The sequence below is a fragment of the Megalobrama amblycephala genome, linkage group LG11 (assembly GCF_018812025.1).
Source record: "Megalobrama amblycephala isolate DHTTF-2021 linkage group LG11, ASM1881202v1, whole genome shotgun sequence".
In the NCBI taxonomy this organism is placed as follows: Eukaryota; Metazoa; Chordata; class Actinopteri; order Cypriniformes; family Xenocyprididae; genus Megalobrama; species Megalobrama amblycephala.
The window spans coordinates 13,191,042-13,213,126 of NC_063054.1; the positions used below are offsets into that span (position 1 = coordinate 13,191,042).

Genomic DNA, 22,085 nt, shown 5'->3' on the forward strand with positions numbered 1-22,085 from the left:
CTGTAACTATCCACAAGAGGGAAACAGACATTACCAACATATGCAATATGGCTAGACTTTCACTTTCACCATGATTTTGCGTCCCTGGTGTCCCTGGGTCAAACATATATTGTATACTGAATATTTCTGTCTGAAAATTTAGTCCTAACACTATCCCTACCCCTAAACCTAACCCTACCCATAACTTATCCCTAAAATCAGAGTTGAATATCATTGATGTAGAAGCACCTAACCTTGGTTGTAAGCCTAAACTTGACATAACTGTAAACCAAATCTGATTGATTGGAATGTTGTTCCAGGATCAACAAAGATGTTGGTCCAGGAACATATTGTACTTGGTGAAATCAGGTTCACCCTTTGACTCCATAATGATGTGACATGAAGTTTTAAATAAAAGTATCCCATACACAGTTTAGGTCAGTACTGACTTTATTTAAAAAAAGAAAAAAAATGAAATGGAAATTGAGATACATAGGTGTGCAAGCAGCTTCTGTATTTTAAGACATCACTTCGAGACAGACTTTTAGGAACTACTTTGGGACAAAAGCCACTGTGACATTTTATGATTTTTAAGCTTCAATACTTATGTATATTAATTTCAGGTAAAGGTAGTTCAGATGTACCTATACTTTTGAAAAGTGCAAACAAAAAGCACCACCACACCATATCACGGTTTAAGGAATATCACTGAACAATTATATTTACATTTCAACTGTTTGTTAATTAACTACAAGATTAAATACTATTTTTTATTAACACGCTGTGGGTAGTTTTTTCTCTGGGCTTTGTGCATGTTGTAAAACTTATTTCACTTTACATCTCAGAGAAATACATAAGCAGAATGACAAACTAAAAATGAACAACCAGATTTAAATCCAACACAGTTATTTCTGTCACTGTATTATCTGTGACGATAAACCACAATTACAGGCCATTTTGTTAAAAAAAATAATTGAAAATAGTCTTTTTTTCTGATCCTCACATTCACAGAAAAGTATCATGTGGACCACATATATCTTAGAAAAACAAGATTCAATACATTTGTTAACAAAACAAAACAAATGTCCTCACGTTTCTTGCTTTCATTATTCATGTACTTGAGGAGCAACAAAATTCGCTCCTCTCTTATAATACTTTTATTTCCATTTATTTCATTGCCAAAACAAGACATCTCAAAAACAGAGAGACTTTTATCTTTTATCGCTCATCACAAGGATGTTGGATACAGTAATCACCACAGAGCTATACAACATATTTACATTAGCATATATATATATATATATATATATATGGTAACACTTTACAATAAGGTTTTATTAGTTATACACACAAACACACACACACAAATATTTGAATTCATTCTTACACGGTTTCATTTTAAAAAGATCATTAGCCCCTTATTCCCATGTGAGAAGATATCATTGCTCAAAAACCAAAAAATCAAAGTATAAAAATATAGTAAACTTTCATAAAGCACACACAACATCCACGCATACTACATTTAAATATAAGGGCAAACAACAACAAAAAATACTGAACAGACTTGGTGAGAACCTCTTATTTTTGAGTGGGGAAAAAAAATGGCACTTAAACAATGAAATGTCATAGTCAACACTTCATCATACCAGTGGTAACTTAAGCAGCTTTGTGTTTTGAACTTTATGCATGTAACTTTCCATGACTGGCAAGTACACAAACATTCTTTCGTTAAGACGTGGTGCATCAGAGCCGTACGTACAATCAAACCGCTTCAGCCGACGTCTCTGCTGAGACGGACATTGTCAATTTGGCTATTTTCACAGTGGTCTTCACGCAGCTCTCGGCAGCACGGTTGGCGGCGATGTGTTGATTCCTCTGACAATCTGATTCCAGGCTGTTGTCTAGCTGCAGGGACGTGCTGGAGGTACTCCTGCAGCACTGGCAGGTGGTGAGGAAGGCCCTCCGCAGGTCTTTACTCCTGAGGGCGTAGATTATTGGGTTGACGGTAGAGTTGAGCAGACAGAGCATACTACAGAACGCAAATATTGTCTTAATGTTGTCATCCATCCGCCAGAACAGATCATACACCATGATGGCCAGAAGAGGCCCCCAACAGATCACCAACACCACCAGGATCAGAACAAGGGTTTTGGCCAAGCGGATGTCCATGCGAGCCTGATCCGGCCTGGGGGTCTGGACCTTCGTACCGTCGGAAGAGTGGATGACCAGGCTCTTCTGTGACGTGCGCCTCATCATCCTCACCGCGTGGTGGTGGGCCTTCCAGAGGATGTACATGTAAGCGTAGATAATGAATATGACCAGAACGCTCGTCACACCGATCCAGAACATCAGGTAGTTCTCGTCGATTAGTGGAAAGATGTCAGAGCAAACCGAGTTGAGCCGCTTGCAGTTCCAGCCCAGCAGCGGCAGCACGGCAATGATAATGGAGATCACCCACATCACGCAGAAGGCGATCACCGCTTTGGTGCGCGTCACAATTCGCCTGTACGCCAACGGACGGTGGATAGAAATGTATCGATCGATGGCAGTGAGGAACAGGCTTCCCACAGAAGCAGTGAACGAGGCCGTCACGCCCCCCAACTTAAACAGGAAAATGTTTGGACTGTCTTTTCGGTGAAAGACGTGAAAGTCCAAGAAGCTGTAGACAAAGATCACGCTGCCAAGCAGGTCTGCGATGGCCAAGCTACCGATGAAATGGTAAGAGGGCCTGCAGCGCAGGGTACGTGACTGCAATATCACACACAAGACCACGAGGTTCTCCAACACCGTAAAAGTCCCCAGCGTGAGGGACAACACTGCTATGGCGAGCTGTTGACTAGGAGTCAGTATCATGAAACATTCCATGTCCATAAAGTTCTCCCCACACTGCAGGCTACTCCCATCTTCTCCCAGGCTCCAGTTCCCGAACACATCAGAGCTGTTGGTGGGATAAAAGGGGATACCTTTCACGATGAGTTCCTCATCTGGTCCCACTTTATCTGCGAAAGGGCTTCTGCGGTAGGCTGCAAATGGCTTCGGCAGTGGGTATCCGCTTTTGGTGAAGTCGCCGTCGATGATGTGGTCATCGTAGCTGATGTCGTTAGAACCAATGTACTGCAGTCCAGAAGTGATGGTTCTGAACGTGGTTTCCGCCACTCCATCCAGAACAGATTTAACATCGGACTTTGAGGCAGGGAACAGCATGGTCAGAGATGCTCTAAAGGAAACCTATTGGATGAAATTGAGAGAATGTTTGTTCAAATCAGATTGACTGAGGCATATGGATCCTCATCATTCCTGGATAAAAGAATATCGAGCTATCGAAAGCTCAATCGATGCTTCATTGAGCACAGAAATAAATGCCCTCTCAGACACGCCATCATATGGCTCTTGTATTTTGCGCTTGTTGTTTTTCTTGCATGGATGGGCACCCAGGGATTATTACTCTAAGAGACGGGCTTTGAATAATTGATGCCTGCAGCTGACAAACTCAAGCCAAGACAGCATTGTAAAGTCATAAAGCAGCTAACAACTTAGGACACAACTTTATATTGGTGAAAAAACATGTTGTTGTTTTTTTATAATCTCAAATATAATTAAAGATGCAATTGAAAAATATATGAAATAAAAGTATATAGTTAGAATTTCAAATGCATTATAAACTCTAATAACATTTTAGGACAGTCTAATATAGGCTATATGTATAGACTGCAAACATTTAATAGTAATATGAGCACCTGTGTGCTCATATCACTGTGTTTTGAATCACTGATCCGCATCAGATCACGAAAGAAGTTTAATTCAGGTTAAATTCCGTATCTGGATTCATTGTGAATCCTGTATTGTAAAATTACGGTATTTGATATTTAATATATTTTGAACATACTGCATTGCGAGGCGCATTTGTTTAAAAACAACTAACTTTTCTGTTTGTACTGAAATAAGCGATGTCACAGAGGTCTTCTGAAGCGTTATCCAGCGTTAAAGTAGCTGCAATTTAATTTCATAAAATATCAAATTCATCAGGTTGATACAGTTGAAAAATGTAGTTTTACCTTCACATAGTTCGCGCAGGTGTTTCTCGCTGTATGAACAGATGAGATGTTCTCGCAGTGATCCAGCTCCACTGCAGCCGGACGAGTGAATGAGAGTTCAGATGCTCTGAGTCTGTCTGCAGGTTTGTAGAAAATGAGATGCTTTTCTCCTCAGTGCGCATCATAGCCTATATGACGCATCCCATGTCACATGACCACCCACATACACGAGCATCTTTAATGTCAAAAATGAAAATAACTCAAAAGTGTAATGTATGTGTTGTGAAGTGGTTAGGTATTTTTTTTGGCATACGTCCTGTTTGTCTAGTTTCCAATGGTTCACCCCCATAAGAATCTCAAAGAATATTGACTGCGTGAATGCCTTTTAATCATTTGGTCTCTTGATTTCTGTAGCCTGTGTAGAACTCCTTATTATTGAAAAATATGATTTTAACAATTATTTTGACAACGTAACCATTTCTGAACCATTTATTTATGAATACATTTATTAATTAATAAATGGTTTTATTTGTTATAAAACAATACATGAATATGTGAAGTTTTTACTGCCCACAATGATTCATAGTGCGTCATGTTATGCAGTAAATACAGTAGTAGCCTATACAGCATTTTGCCTTGTGTAGTATGTAGTAAGGAGTAGGCCTACATTAGCAGTTTATTCCAAACTAAATACACCCCATTCCACTCAGTATGGAATAAAAAAAAGTCAAGTTTATTTTTCAAACATTCTAATTGTTCACTGGCATTCTATATAGAGTGAAACAGTTCTCTTGGTTCCAGAAGTATTTTCCCTAGGGATTTTTAAAGTCATCATTTAAGAATTATAGAGGGTATGCATTGACGTCACTTTCACACCGAAACACACTCCCTCAGCCAAACTGAGTGGCAAAAGATCCTGCTGCGTGACTGGATTTAATAGGGGAAACTGCGAAAATGCGAGTAAAACAAATGATTATCGGTTTAAACTAAAGGTTGGACTCAATGTTGAACACTATGTTCTGGCACTATGTTCCTTACAACTTACCAAAGATCCAGTGAATCATGTTTTCTGACATCCCGTGCCTGATTTCGACACTGGGGAAATACATAAGGCACATTTGCCTGTGAACGCTTTATAAATACAATACAAGTAGTTCACTTATATTAATGTTATTTATTTCGTCATATCGTCCAGCCCTAAAACATCAGCTATAGTTTTTGTCAGTGTTTATTTAAAAACATCCAGTTATGCAGCATATAAGATGGTAAATATTTAAATGATGAGTTGTCAAAAAACAATACAATATAGGCTATAGGGTGTGATTTTACCTCAAAATTCAAAATATTGACACAAAATGATGCACAAATCCACGTTCGCTGCCTGGAGTATAGTTGTTCTGTGAATTGCAGTGATCCATTTGCTTCTCTCTTCTGTAGCTTTCGGCAGTCTGTAAAAATATATCCCAGATTTCTTGTCAAATCTATCTCTACAGTCATTCGCAAAGCTCCTTCCCGTTTTAGCTGTGTTTTGTGTGTTTTTCTCGGCATTCACGCTGAAAACCAATGCTGCCACTCAGCATTTTTTCCACTCAGAGGGCATAACCACAGTCACTCCAGCCGACGGTGACATCACGTGCATACCCTATATAAGGCCACGTTCACACTGTCAGTTTCTGAGATTGACAACTGCATTTAGTTATATGTTTGAGTCTCAAAATGTCCTGTTCACACAGCAACTTACAGTAGTGCCTGGAACACTGTCCATAAAACTGAAAAGTCTCATCACTTTTGACAAGAAAAGAGACCAACTGAACCACGAGTGAATCCATTCAAACTTCATTAACCAACAGCAGCATGTAAACGCACTAGCGGGAGTCTTTGCCGTTGCACTCGCGTGTCACATCCTTTGCGACGTCTCGCGCATGACGCGGCATTTGAATTTGGAAAAGAAATACAAAACTGACGGGAGCCGCTCTGGTGAAAAACAGTGATTGGATCTAACACCTTAAGATGATGCACAGCTCATATCTCTGTCGCTGTAAGTTACCAAAAGCGAAACCACACCGGCTCTCTTGCACTGTATGACATGACAGACAACTAGTTGTCCAGTCCTGTTCCGTTCACACAGCGCAAATGCGGTTGTGAGTCCTGAAAATTTACGGGTGTGAGTTCGGTTATAAAATGAGGTTGTCACACCCATAAATAACCATACTGTGTGTGAACATAACCGTATTAAGGACTCAAATACAGGACTGACAACTGTATTCTGCTGCTGTGTGAACATGGCCTAAGACCAATCAGTGAATTGAAGTGAATCACAACAGTACAAATTTTGATTTAAAGCAAAAAATGCATTTGGAAAACGGACAAAAAGGTACAAGATTGTGTACATAATGGCTTTAATGAGGGAAAGAACTACACTCCCATGAAGCAAGTTGAATGATATAATCAAATTAAAAACGAAATATAAAATGATTGATTTAAAGATGTTAATTATAGACACAGGAACGTTTATTTTTACGTTTATTACAACATATTATTACACATTATGCATACAAATATTTTAATAGTTGGGAGAGTGTAGGAAAACTGACTTCGTCATTTGCGATGCTTCATGTGAGTGTGTCGGCACTATGATTGGTGGAAATTTCTCTGTAGAATCGTGGGTAATGTAGTTTTTCATCAGAAAGTCTGCAGCTATACAGGATTATTTAAAAAATAACTTGGTACAATGCAGGCTGTTGGCTTTAATAAAAGAATATACCATCAATTAACAAACTATAATAGCACAAAGTAGGTCTGTGTTTAGCCCAAGTTATCATTCAAAATGAATTCCCCATTTAGAGAAAATGAATGTGATTTTTACTGTTGTAATCTATGGTGCAGTTTCCCAACAGGGTTTAAATTAATCCAAGAGTTGGCCTCTAGAATAGTTAATTATAGCTTAAAAAAAGGCAGGTGTCATGACAAATCAGGTCCTCCCTATAGAAATCAAGTCTCCATCAACTATTAGTTAATAGTTCTACACAAACAGCATTTATTTAAAATATGTATATAATTAATACTATATAGTGTATAATAAAACAAATTGGACATTTTATTTTATTTTTTTACTTCTATAATTCTATAACTAAAATAGTTATTAATGGTCATTATAACTTAATTCAAATGACAAACATCATAATCAGTGATTTTGTAGGGGTTGTAATTAGACACTAAAGAGATTACCCATTACAATCCCCAGTGGGATTTGCTTGGGATCCTATCGGAGACCCGATCTCGAAGGGGACCAGATTTGGAGTTCTACATTGTGGAGAATGCAGCAGAATACCATGATCTGGCAAGCTTTACTGCGACCGTGGATCATCACTGAACTACTCTGATCCAGAAGCCTCAATATGCAATTTAAAAGGTTATAAGTGCACTTGACTTCATTGCATGTCTGGTTAAATGTCTGTTTATAGCACTCCTTTCCATCATTTGATCATTAGATTATGCCTGATTAAAATTGATTACAGGTGGTTAGTCAATAAAAAGCAAGTTTTTGCACTGAAATACCTCATATTGGCATGATTTATTGAATGCCACCTAGGTCCTTTCAGAGTTTACTTGGGTTGTTGTGACCAAAAGAAAAAGAAGAAAATAAAACCACAGGTACAAATAAAATTAGAAGCTCTCAGAAAAGTTCTCCAACCCTAAACAAAAAATCCCACCCCCTCACAAACCCGACAAGCACAGCCAGAGACGTCTCATTCTGCTGCTACAACAGTGCAGTTATATTCTATGAGTGGGTAACAGCTTTACCAATCAAATGGTGACTCACCAGTTCCCTGCTGTTTGGGCCTCTCTGGACGTACATCCTGTTTTATGGATGATCCTACTCACAGTCCCTTCGTTCATTTGTTTTAGTGAACACAGAGCTTTTGAACTGAAAGGTAAAATCTTTTTGAGAGTGTGAACAATGGCTCACCATTGCTCTTTATAAAACATTCTAATCATGTATTATGCTATGCAAGCAGATAAAACATTCTTATTCTGAATACCACCATATATGAAAGCTTGTTTCTGCCACAGAAAAAAAGGTAATTGCGACTTTTTACCTCATATAGTTTATATATCACAATTCTGAAAAAAAAAAAAGGTCAGAAATGTGAGTTATAATCTTGGAATTGTGAGAAAGAAAGTCAGAATTTCAAGATGTAAACTCTCAATTGCAAATTATAAAGTCCAAAAATGTGAGATAAAAAGTCAAAGTAACTTTTTTTCTTTTTTTTTGTGGTGGAAACGTGCTTCTATAGTAATAGGTGTCACAGCAGACAACCATGATCTGGCATGCTTTACGGGAACTGTACTGCATTGCTCCATCACCTGAATCGATCTGATTTTTAAAATGCTGAAAGTGCATTTGACTACATGGCATATCTTAATATATCTCTGGTTAGGACACACCTTATCATTTGGTCATCAGATTGTGCCTGGATGAATTGGATTGTGAGTGGCTACAGTCAGTAAGATGCACGTTTTTGTGTTGAAATATTGCATTGCTGTCTGCACTCCTGTGGGAGTCCCGTGGGATCCACAGGACCTAACACAACAGAGTGGGGCGCGGGACAATTTTAGAATTGATGAGTGCTGGTATGGGAGGGAAGATATTTATGTGTATGCAGAAAGCAGGAGGGGAAAAAAAGATTTGTGGGACTCTCGCAAAATATAAATATAAAAAAAGGTTACTCAAATGTATTTTATGTTTTTAAAGTACAAAAGGTTTTTCTGAGTGTGTGTTATTCATCTATTGAGAAATAAAAAAGAATTAATTGTTTACAGGCGCAGGGTTGGATATTCTCTTTCTTTCACTTGTAAGTGGCAGCGAGGACAGCAAACGCAATAAGGTGTCAGGTCTGAAGCAATGTGTGTGTGGGCAAAATGGAAAAATGGCCTTGGGCACCAGAGTGAGACAGAATCTTTCTGGAAAGGGATTGAAAATCCATGTAGACCACTACCTGTGGGCTTTTGTGGGTGGACAAAACATGATACGGAATATTCCATCCAGTGCAGACCTCTATATCACACACAAACTGGTACAAATGTTAAATATACACATTATGACCACCTTCCTTATATTGCGTTGGTCCCCATTTTTTGTCCCCCAAAACAGCCCTGACCCGTCAAGGCGTGGACTCCACTTGACCCCTGAAGGTGCTCTGTGGTATCTGGCACCAAGATGTTAGTAGCAGATCCTTTAAGTCCTGTAAGTTGCGAGGTGGGGTCTCCATGGATCGGACTTGTTTGTTCAACACATCCAACAGATGCTCGACTGGATTGAGATCTGGGGAATTTGGAGGCCAAGTCAACACCTCAAACTCGTTGTTGTGCTTCTCAAACCATTCCTGAACCAATTTTGCTTTGTGGCAGGGCGCATTATCCTGCTGAAAGAGGCCACAGCCACCAGGGAATACCATTTCCAAGAGAGGGTGTACATGGTCTGCATCAGTGCTTAGGTAGGTGGTACGTGTCAAAGTAACATCCACATGGATGGCAGGACCCAAGGTTTCCCAGCAGAACATTGCCCAAAGCATCACACTGTCTTTACCAACTTGCCTTCTTCCCATTGTGCATCCTGGTGCCATGTGTTCCTCAGGTAAGCGATGCACCCAGCCATCCACGTGATATAAAGGAAAATGTGATTCATCAGACCAGGCCACCTTCTTCTGTTGCTCCGTGGTCCAGTTCCGATGCTCACATGCCCACTGTTGGTGCTTTCGGCAGTGGACAGGGGTCAGCATGGGCACCCTGACTGGTCTGTGGCTATGCAGCCCCATACGCAACAAATTGCGATGCACTGTGTATTCTGACACCTTTCTGTAAGAACAAGCATTAACTTCTTGAGCAATCTGAGTTACAGTAGCTCGTCTGTTGGATCGGACCGCACAGGCCAGCCTTCGCTCCCCACGTGCATCAATGAGTCTTGGCCGCCCATGACCCTGTCGGCAGTTCACTACTGATCCTTCCTTGGACCACTTTTGATAGATTCTGACCACTGCAGACCGGGAACACTCTACAAGAGCTGCAGTTTTGGAGATGCTCTGACCGAGTCATTTAGCCATCACAATTTGGCCCTTGTCAATCTTGCTCTAATCCTTATGCTTGCCCATTTTTCCTGCTTTTAACACATCAACTTTGAGGACAGAATGTTCACTTGCTGCCAAATATATCCCACCCACTAACAGCTGCCGTGATGAAGAGATAATCAGTGTTATTCACTTCACCTGTCAATGATCATAATGTTATGCCTGATTGGTGTATTTGCTGCATAGTTTTGGTGGTGCATCTGTGAAGTGAGATTGTTTATCTTCATTTAAAGGGTTAGTTCACCCAAAAATGATAATTATGTCATTAATTACTTACCCTCATGTCGTTCCACACCCATAAGACCTTTTATTCATCTTCAGAACACAAATTAAGATATTTTTGACAAAATCCATGGCTCAGTGAGGCCTGCATTGACAGCGAGATAATTAACACTTTCAATGCCCATATTAAATCAGACAAGACATATTTAAATCAGTTCATGTGACTACAGTGGTTCAACCTTAATGTTATAAAGCAACAAGAATACTTTTTGTACTCCAAAATAACGACTTTATTCAACAATATCTAGTTGTTTCTTTTGTTGTGTCTTTGTGAAGCTTCAAAGCTTTACAAATCTTTTGTTTTGAATCAGTGGTTCAGAGCGTGTATCAAACTGCCAAGCCGAAGATGAACAAAGGTCTAACGGGTGTGGAACGACATGAGGGTGAGTAATTATTGACAGAATTTTACATTTTTGGGTGAAATAACCTGTTTAAGCTCTGGAAGGGCCCTGTAGTCTTACATTCAAAATACCATTGAAATTTTAAGAGTTGAGCTGGAGAGTATGATCAGTAAGTGAAAGCTATGGAGTCTTGAGATGCTTTTGTATGTCCCATCTCATCCGGCATTATAAAAGACTCAAAAGGGAGTGTGCACAAAGTCCTAAATTGCAGGGGTGCCGATGATGTCTGCTTTTTGAGAAAAATGTTCTTTCACATAATAATATTCTTATGTGAATATGTTTACCTCACTGCAAGGTTATCCTCACATTCAGTCAGGCAAACACATTGTCTCTTTTGTTTATCGTTACCTTGAGTATCGCTGTCGATGGTATTCTTTTGTCTGTGCCTGGCTTGTTAGCTTCTCCTCTCCCATCAAAGAAAACCTGCAGCAGGAATCGTCTAAACTGCCGACGATTACAGAGCAGATACAATATGTGCACAGACGAGGACTGTGATTAGTTGTGTATGGAGGCAACTCTGTGAAAAATTTTTTAGCTTAGCCCATCTGCCTCCCAGAAGACAACGTTCTCACCTACTGTGCTACAATTCTGTCCAACTCTGTGCATATGACTCTTCAAACTATATCCATTTCTCTCTCTCGTAATCGAAAATACAAAAACGCCATGACAATAATCATTACATACTTGCTGTCATGGCAACCAGGCTGTTATTAATGAGATGTTCCTTCATCTTCATAGCAAATGGCTGGGAATGAGATGGGAACTGTGTTCTTTGATGCTGTAAAATTGGCCGTCTCAATTTCATAATGATGTGGAGAAGCTTTACAAATCCCTTAATCACACACACGCAGACATTACTAACAAATAATAACACACCTGTTGGCATATTCACTCTTTCCCTCGCCGTCTCCCTCTCTCGCCTATACAAATGACAAATGATTCAAGGTTTGTTGATGATTGCAGTTTTGCCTTAGAGCAGGGGTTGTCTTGTTCTCCCAGCCAGCCCCTAATATTAAAATGCAGCTCTGTATAATAGCGTTCATTAGTAAAACTATAGTATATACCAAATTAAAATAAACCTTGAAGCAAGATATTTTCAGAATACAGAGTACAGAATGTAAATCTGCGCTCCCTAGCTGAAACCCTAAGTTTTTTCATGTTTAATTCAATGTGTTACTGGCTGTTTCTTTGTAATTTGTGAAATTTACTAGCAATTTCTGAGTGAAAATGTGTGTTTCTGAGTGAAAAGTGTTTCTTCAGTGATGGACCTCTGCTAAGACATCCAGACAAAACGTCTATTCTCTTACTCCATGAAATAAAGTGAATGTATAAAAGACAAGTGAGAACTTGAGATTGGCACTTTCACAGGAATGCGTTCAGTGGTTTCAGCTGAACTGAGCCCATTACACACTAACTCAAAATCTCAGCACCATCTCCGACACCTGGCTCTCTGGTGAGATGGGCCATAAACCACAGTGAGCGGCAGCCGCCATCTCTGGACTCTCTTCCAGTGAATGATATTAAACGGTATGGAAAAGGTAATTGAGGACAAAATTATAGGACTGTTTGGGTTGGTATAATACAATCTCCTAGCTCATAGTTACTTCAAATGCTAAATCATGACTATGAGGCTATAGTCTTTTTTATTATTAGGCTATTATTCACTGACTTCTTTCTGGTTGCTTAACTAAATTAAAGGTATTGTAAACATTTGTTGTTGTTTTGTTGTTATTTTTAATATTACACACAAAATGTCCCTAATACCCGATATCACATTAAAGGGTTAGTTCACCCAAAAATGAAAATTCTGCCATTAATTACTCACCCTCATGTCGTTTCACACCTGTAAGTCCTTCATTCATCTTCAGAACACAAATTAAGATATTTTGATCAAATCTGTTGGCTCAGTGAGGCCTCCATTGCCAGCAAGATAATTAACACTTTCAGATGCCCAGAAAGCTACTAAATACATATTTAAAACAGCTTTATGAAGCTTTGAAAGCTTTACGAATCTTTTGTTTTGAATCAGTGGTTTGGAACGCATATCAAACTGCCAAAGTCATGTGATTTCAGTAAACAAGGCTTTGTCATAAGTGTTCTGAAATTTCAATGGTTTACTACTGGGGACATGACTTTGGTATGCTCTCCGAACCACTGATTTGAAACAAAAGATTCGTAAAGCTTTGAAGCTTAATAAAGCAGTGTTTTGAAATCGCTCATCACTAGATATAAAGTATTCTCGTTGCTTCATAACATTAAGGTTGAACCACTGTAGTCACATGAACTGTTTTAAATATGTCTTTAGTTGCTTTCTGGTCATTGAAAGTGTTAATTATCTTGCTGGCAATGCAGGCCTCACTGAGCCATTACATTTTTTTTCTCAAAAATATCTTCATTTGTGTTCCGAAGATGAACAAAGGTTTTAGGGGTGTGGAACAACATGAGGTTGAGTAATTAATGAGTAATTAATTTTCATTTTTGGGTAAACTAACCCTTTTATGGACACTTTCACCTCATGAAATTTTTTTTTTTTTTTTTTTTTGCTCAGATGGTGTGCAAACAATGAACTGAACTGAGTGTATCAGATAAGAGAGACATACAAAATGTGCAGAGCACTGGGTCCCCAGGATCCTTTAGACGGTGTATGGATATAAACACATGCACACAAATCCAAAAGCGTAATTCTTTAAGGACGTCACATTGACACAACATGAAACATTGCTGAAACATAGCTGACTTCAGCTTTAAAGGGAATCCATAAGATGTGAGGACTGTGACCTTGAGCTGCTCAGCCACGTTACATGACATTTTTTTTTTTTTTTTTTTTTTTTTAAATTTGACAGCACAAGGCAGCTGCTCTGCTGTTGTTCTCATCTACTGTATCACTGAAATACACCCAGAGACTCAAGTGAGCTACTGTGGTGGTAAGAATTATTGGCATCCTTGGTAAATATCATCAAAGACGACTGTAAAAATAAATCTGCATTGTTTATCCTTTTGATCTTTAATTCATAAAATTAGCAAAAATCTAACCTTTCATTGAAGAAAAAGAATTGAAAGTGGGGGGAAAGTCACATTATGAAATAAATGTTTATATCCAAAACACGTTGGCCACAATTATTGGCACCCTTTTATTCAATAGTTTTTGCAACCTCCTTTTGCCAAGAAAACAGCTCTGACTCTTCTTCTATAATGCCTGATGAGTTTGAAGAACACCTGACAAGAGATCAGAGACCATTCCTTTATGCAGAATCTCTCCAGAACCTTCAGATTCCCAGCTCCATGTTGGTGCTTATTCTCTTCAGTTCACTCCACTCAATTTCTTTAGGGTTCTGGTCAGGGGACTGGGAAGACCATGGCAGAAGCTTCATTTTGTGCTCAGTGACACATTTTTGTGTTGGTTTTGATGTTTATTTTGGATCATTGTCCTGATGGAAGATCCAACCACGGACCATTATTGGATTTCTAGCAGAAAAGGTTTTGATTTTTTTCATCTGTTGGTATTTGATAGAATCCATGATACCATGTATCTGAACAAGATGTCCAGGACTTTCAGCAGAAAAATAGGCCCACAACATTAAAGATCCAGCAGTATATTTAACCGTGGGCATGGGGTACTTTTTATCCATGTGTGCACCAAACCCATCTGGTGGGTTTGCTGCCAAAAAGCTCTTTTTTTTAGTTTTATCTGACCATAGAAGCTGGTCCCATTTGAAGTTCCAGTCTTGTCTGACAACTGAATATGCTGGAGATTGTTTCTGGATGAGAGCAGAGGATTTTTTCTTGAAAACCTCCCGAACAACTTCTGGGGATGTAGGTGCCGTTTGATTTTTTTTTTTTTTTTACGCTTTCTGAGACTCAAGACTCAACTAATCTCTGCGATTCTCCAACTGTGATCCTTGGAGAGTCTTTGGCCACTCAAACTCTCCTCCTCACCGTGCATTAGGACGATTTAGACACACATCCTCTTCCAGGCAGATTTGTAACATCTTTAGTTGATTGGAACTTCTTAATTATTGCCCTGATGGTGGAAATGGGGATTTTCAATGCTTTAGCTATTTTTTTACAGCCACTTTCTATTTTGTGAAGCTCAGCAATCTTTTGCTGCACATCAGAACTATATTCTTTGGTTTTACTCATTGTGATGAATGATTAAGGGAATTTGGCCTTTGTGTTTCCTCATGTTTATACAAGTCATGTATATATAAGTCATATATAAGTATATATAAGTCAACTTATATGTATATATAAGTTAATATAAGTCATGGCTGGACAATTTCATGTTTATGATCATCCTGGTGTGCTAAAAAAATGTAAATATGAATGGGAATATACTTCAGAGATATTTTACTCATAAAAAATTCTAGGGGTGCCAATAATTGTGGCCAACATGTTTTGGAGAAAAACATTTATTTCATAATGTGATTTTCCCCCCACTTTCAATTCTTTTCCTTCAATGAAAGGTTAGATTTTTACTCATTTTATGAATTAAAGATCAAAAGGATAAACAATGCAGATTTATTTTTACAGTCATCTTTGATGTTATTTACCGAGAGTGCCAATAATTATGATCACTACGGTATGCATTGTACATGCATTATTTTTACAGCATGCATAATGTGCTTAATATGCAGATTGTACGAAAAGCTTCTTAAAGCGTTCTGTCAGGTGCTTCGTACATAACCTTATAGGGGTTCCTGTCATTAGGTCGTTGGTAACACTTTACAATAAGGTTTATTAGTTAAACATTAGTTAATGTATTAACTAACATGAACTAACCATGAGCAATTCATTTGTTGCTGTATTTACTTATCTTCATTAACGTTAGTTAATGAAAATACAGTTGTTCATTGTTCATGTTAGTTCACAGTACATTAACTAATGTTAACAAGATTTTAATAATGTATTATTATAAGTAAATGTTGAAATTAACATTAACAAAGATAAATAAATGCTGTAGAAGTGCAATTCATTATTAGTTCATGTTAACTAATAAACCTTATTGTAAAGTATTATTGGATCATTTTATGGACTTAGTTTTAATTTATTTTTAATTTTAATTACATTTTAAGAATTAAAGATGCAATAGGTGATTCTCTAGGCCTACAGAAACATTTTTTGTTATACTGGTTGAAAGTCTCCTCATATCCTGATAGCAATCACTATGTAAAACGGTCTAAATGTATTTTTATAAATACATATTGTCTGTAGAAGGTGTAGGACCATTAAATGTTTATCCAATCATTATATTCGGTCTGAATGAAATAATACGATGTCCTACCTGCCTGTCAACATATGTTTTTACATACCCTCGTGCGTTCACGCCATAACTACCGAAATTAAGAGATGGCAACCCATGAAATTCTAACCGGAGCTGTTTTTGTCCTCAGACTTGGAATTATGTATTTCCATGTCAACAGAATCAACAACAAAATTAATCTGCAGCAGTCAGGTACAAGCTCTCTAAGTTGTTTTATGATTGTTATGTGCTTTGAGACATGATGTAGTTTCATGCCATTTTTTATGATGCTTTGCCAAGAGCAGCTGTGTGCTTTCATGTGTTTTAGAGGAGGCGTGGCTTTGGAGACGCTCGGAAGGGAGGATGGGATGTTATGATTTGAAAGCTAGCTCGCTATTAATATCCTCTCCGAAAATGTCCTATTGCACCTTTAAGCTCACAAACCATCACTATTTATCACATACTTTATCACAAAAAAAAAAAAAAAAAAAAAGTAAGAGATTTCTCCTTATATAGAACCTTTTTGGGTCTTTAAAATTGAGTTAAGTCTTCTAATATTGTACCCCACTGAACCTTTTCATAACAGCTGATTCACACGGGGCGTCGACGTTAACGCTTCTCATTTACTTTGAATGGGTGACTAATTATTTCAAAGTAAATAAAAAAAAATTATGCATAATGGTTCTTTTTATTTCAGATTATATATATATAAAAAAAACAGATGAGAGCTGTTTATACAGTATTTTATATAAAAACATCCTGCTTCTCATTTAATGGCAGCGAATGGTGATCTACTCCTAAAGGCATAACATATTTTAGAATTTCTCCTTTTGTGTGCAGAAAAAGTCAGTAACACTTTATTACAGTGTCCTTATTAACCCTATAGTAAATACATGCTGTATATTTGAATGTATAATTACACTGCAACAAGAACACTTTAAAATAAAGTGTAACCGAAAGGTTCTTCTGTTTGGAAGAGGACTTCTTTTCAACTAAAATGCTGCACTTGGATTCACATGAACATCTTATCAGAGTCATCCATGACAATCATTGTGTATTTGGTCATTCACAACATTTCACAAACATCTCATACAGTTTCAACATACTAGAGCAAATGAACCTGCAAAATATCTCATTTGCAGTTAGCCAGTATTCTGTTCAATATTTTTCAACGCTTGATTTAAATTTAAATTGTTCCCACTCATACTTCAGAGAAAATAAAATAAACGCCACACTGCAAACTGCTCTTTGAGATACTTGCCCGCGAGCGCAGGTTTCACCTTCTTCTTGTTTTGTTGCTACCATGTGAAGACACTGACTGCATTTATTCCTTTATTTTTCAGTTGTTGTTGTGGTGTGGGAGTTTACTGTAAGTCTTTGAAAGTTGCAACCTCAGGGTACTGAACATTTATTTGCACTTGAATTAAATGAAATAAGCACACATGGACATTGTTCAGAACTACATGAACACTTGTTTTGGAGAAAATAAGTGTTTTCTCCCCCCACCCCACCTAACCTAACAGAAACATGTCTTTGAATCCAAGTTTGGAATGAGGAAAAATGTATGGTTTGCATTATCAGTGACATTCTGAAAGTAGCAGCTTATATCTGCCGAGTTCTGAAGTTCTTCATTTTTCAGATTGAAGGTCAAGGTTATCCAAAAGGTCATCACCACATATCCCAGTGTTGATGCTTCTTTTTCCAAATCTATTGTTATCTGCTATTATTGCTGTCGTTTTTATTAATCAGCATTAAATGACTGAAATAATTGTCAAAATTTTAGATAGGTTGCATTACCTACAACTGCAGCCTAAAACAATATCTAAATAAATATTTGGCTACTGGTTCATAACATTTTATTTTACAATGTCCTTGTTACACATTACATGTGTTTAATATAGTAATAACAGTAAATTCTGCAAAATTACAAGCAATTAACCTATACAAAGCCTTATACCTTGTATTAAGTACATTGTTGAATATTACTTAGTACTTATACTCTAAAAAATAACCCAAGTTGGGTTGAAAATGGACAAACCCAGCGGTTGGGTAGTTACACTCTAAAAAATGCTGGGTTAAAAATGGACAAACCCAGCAATTGGGTTGTTTTAACCCAGCGGTAGGGTTAAATGTTTGCCCAACCTGCTGGGTAGTTTTATTTAACTCAACTATTGTTTAAAAATTACTGTATTGCTTAATTAAAATTAACCCAAAGTATGTTGGAAATGAACATTTATTAATGTTCAATGAATAATTATTAAACAATAAACATTTATTAAATTGCTTATTAATAAAGGTTCACCTTTTGACTATTATTGTTGCCTCTAATTGCATCTGGTTTTTAATTTTAAAAATAAACCAGCTATTTTGGGTTCATTTTAAGCCAGCCATATAGTAATTTTTAAACACTAGTAGGTTTAAATAAAACTGCCCAGCATGTTGGGCAAACATTTAACCCCACCGCTGGGTTAAAACAACCCAACCGCTGGGTTTGTCCATTTTCAACCCAACTTGGGTTGTTTTTAACCCAGCATTTTTTAGAGTGTATATTTAACCCAACTATTGTTTAAAAATTACTGTATTGCTTGCTTAAAATGAACCCAAAATATGCTGGAAATGAACATGTATTAATATGTTTGATAAATAAACATTTATGAATACGTTTAATTAATAATTAAACAACCATTTATTAAATTGCTTATTAATAAATATTCACCTTTTGATTATTACTGTTGCCTCTAGTAATTATGTGTCTGATTTTTAAATTCCAACCTATTTTGGGTTCATTTTAAGCCAGCCATATACTAATTTTTAAACAATAACTGGGTTAAATAAAACTACCAATCATGTTGGGCAAACATTTAACCCAACCGCTGGGTTTGTCCATTTTCAACCCAACTTGGGTTGTTTTTAACCCAGCATTTTTTAGAGTGTATATTTAACACAACTATTGTTTAAAAATTACTGTATTGCTTGCTTAAAATGAACCCAAAATATGCTGGAAATGAACATTTATTAATATGTTTGATAAATAAACATTTATGAATATGTTTAATTAATAATTAAACAACCATTTATTAAATTGCTTATTAATAAATGTTCACCTTTTGATTATTACTGTTGCCTCTAATAATTATGTGTCTGATTTTTAAATTCCAACCTATTTTGGGTTCATTTTAAGCCAGCCATATACTGATTTTTAAACAACAGCTGGGTTAAATAAAACTACCAATCATGTTGGTCAAACATTTAACCCAATTGCTGGGTTAAAACAACCCAATCGCTGAGTGTGTCCATTTTCAACCCAACTTGGGTTGTTTTTAACCCAGCATTTTTTAGAGTGTACTGTGTAATCACACTGTAACAAGAACATATTTATCAAGTTATTACATATTAAGCCTACAAATACAAAATGACCAGAGACATTTATTAATGACCAGAGAGATTTATTAATAGGGTAAGTTTTTTGATTTCATGAATGCCTATTCTCTGCATTACTCTATATCAGCCAAATACTGCTTGATGCTCGTCTTCTATCTTCCATTCTCCTCTCTCCAAATGTCTCTCAATTAACTGTATGAGGATTTTGAGGCAGCATAAATCCATCAGAACTGCAATAAGGGTTGCAATCAAGGTCTAATCACTTCAGCATGCAGATGAGCTCAACATAGCCTCATAGTGTCACATTTCTGGGACTTTTTCCCTCATTTGTCTTATGAGGAAACAATTCTAGAAGAGAGGAGGACATGAATGTCAGGTGTGACTCACTCCTCTAGAGACAGTGATAATGTCAGCTCTTCTCAGACGTGTGGATCTTTGCACACCAGGTTTCAATATTAAAAACACTAGATGAGACGTGTGAGAGCAATAAAAGAATGGCATTAACTTTAGCCGTGACAGTTTAATTAATTACGAGTGACAACTGCTGAAATGTTCACACATCCTTCTAAATGACAAAAACAAGAATAGCGACAAATCGTTAAGTATATCAAATGACCTAGTATCAATACCAACACAAGATACAATTGGTTTCAATCAGTTGTTTGAATCTTTCCCTTTCAAATGAGGCTATATTTAATTTCTGACTGAATAGAAATAACTTGTATCAATCCTTTGTATATAATGTATTGTATGTGAAGGTATTGGCATAGCTGGCAATCTTTAGTTTGGATTTATTGCTTTAATTTTTTTCTTTTTTTTTCCAAAACAATGAGCCAAAAAATCCAGGTAAACTTAAATACACCTGGCATTTTTAAGAAAGAAAACCTGAGAAAAAAAGGGTCGGGGCAACATTTTCAAATAAGCAAACTGACATACAAAACACTCTCACCTAACAAACAATCATAGGACGTGAGCCTATGCTTTAACTGATCAGTACTAAGAGTTCCAGATCTGGTGAAATTCCACAGTGTTTTCAGTGTTTCAGGTCTAAATCTAGGCAATCTAGCACACTTTACTGTTCTGTTCAGTAAAAAAAGTAGCTGCAGAAGAAATAATGCAGAGAGAAGGAGCGCCTGTAACAAATACAGAACATACAAAAAAGAAAAAAAATGCAATTAATTTTAATTTTTATTCTTTTAAATAAGAATGTGCCTCAGCACTCAATGTTGAAACAAGCTCTCTCAACAGTGTCTTTAAATAGATCGTCAACATCTTCAAGATCAGAAGCCAAAGTGCGGCCAAAAAGCAAAATGTTCTCCAAAAGTCTCTCCTCTTGTGGTGTGGACCAGCAGAGCTGCGGAACATTTTGGGAATAAAAAAATATGAAACTGCTTAAATTGCGCCCCGCCGGCACTGCGCTACTGTGGGATGCTGTGGTTCGCTCTCTTTGGTGGCGGGGGTGGCATGAGCTCAGAGTCGGCTGGATGCTTGCGGGCCTGCATCTGAGCGCACCGGTCCAGAAACTCAAAGAGAATTTGCTTTGTGACAGGATGTTGGATACTGTTGCACACAGCTGTAAGGACAACAGGAGACAAAGTGAGAACAATAAATAGATACTGGATTTTCAGCAGAATCTGGCTCAAAGCTTAAAGAATCTTGCTGAGCAAGTGAAGTTGTCAACTTGTTCATAGCTAGCTATAAGAATAATATCCTTTGGATTAATGCTGCAAACATTTTAAGTCTATTATATCTAACTCTGTTATATTGCATGTCTTGCGAGTATATACTTCAAGCCTTAAAGGATTAGTCCACTTTTAAATTAAATTTTCCTGATAATTTACTCACCCCCATGTCATCCAAGATGTCCATGTCTTTCTTTCTTCGGTCGAAAAGAAATTAAGGTTTTTGATGAAAACATTTCAGGATTATTCTCCTTATAGTGGACTTCAATGGCCTCCAGGTGGTTGAAGGTCAAAATTACAGTTTCAGTGCAGCTTCAAAGGGCTTTAAATGATACCAGACAAGGAATAAAGGTCTTATCTAGCGAAACGATCGGCCATTTTCGAAAAAAATACAACTGTATATGCTTTATAAACACATATTATCGCCTTGCATGTGCTTCCGCTTTCCGCATTCCGCATTCTTCAAAATGTTTACCCTGTATGTCCAACGCCTTCCCTATTCTACTTACGGAACGAACGCGGCGCCAGTTTCATTTTTTCCGTAAGTAGAATAGAGAAGGCATAGGACATACGGCGTAAGCTTTTTGAAGAATGCGGAAAACGGAAGCATGTGCAAGGCGATAATATGTGTTTATAAAGCATATAGAGTTGTATTTTTTTTCGAAAACGACCAATCGTTTCACTAGATAAGACCCTTATTCCTCATCTGGTATCGTTTAAAGCCCTTTGAAGCTGCACTGAAACTGTAATTTTGACCTTCAACCATCTGGAGGCCAGTGAAGTCCACTATAAGGAGAATAATCCTGGAATGTTTTCATCAAAAACCTTAATTTCTTTTCGACTGAAGAAAGAAAGACATGAACATCTTGGATGACATGGGGGTGAGTAAATTATCAGGAAAATTTTTATTTAAAAGTGGACTAAACCTTTAATAATTGTTTAATCTAGTCACCTAAACA

At 37.3% G+C, this 22,085-nt stretch overlaps 2 protein-coding genes across 3 annotated transcripts in view; both read right to left on the reverse strand.

Moving 5' to 3' along the window:
- Window positions 1-411: 411 nt before the first annotated feature.
- cnr1 (cannabinoid receptor 1) lies at window positions 412-4,190 on the reverse strand. The gene is made up of 2 exons (XM_048206212.1): window positions 4,035-4,190; window positions 412-3,207 (listed from the first exon to the last, which is right to left on the reverse strand). Exon 2 carries the CDS (start codon window positions 3,181-3,183, stop codon window positions 1,741-1,743), a length of 1,443 nt encoding a protein of 480 aa, XP_048062169.1. The 5' UTR covers window positions 3,184-3,207; window positions 4,035-4,190; the 3' UTR covers window positions 412-1,740.
- Window positions 4,191-19,492: 15,302 nt separating this feature from the next.
- rngtt (RNA guanylyltransferase and 5'-phosphatase) overlaps window positions 19,493-22,085 on the reverse strand; it is a 167,166-nt gene continuing 164,573 nt past the window's right edge. For both annotated transcript variants that reach the window (XM_048206213.1, XM_048206214.1), the window contains exon 16: window positions 19,493-21,017. In XM_048206213.1, the coding sequence (XP_048062170.1) occupies window positions 20,863-21,017 (155 nt within the window). In that variant the 3' untranslated portion in view covers window positions 19,493-20,862. The remainder of the gene's footprint in view (window positions 21,018-22,085) is intronic.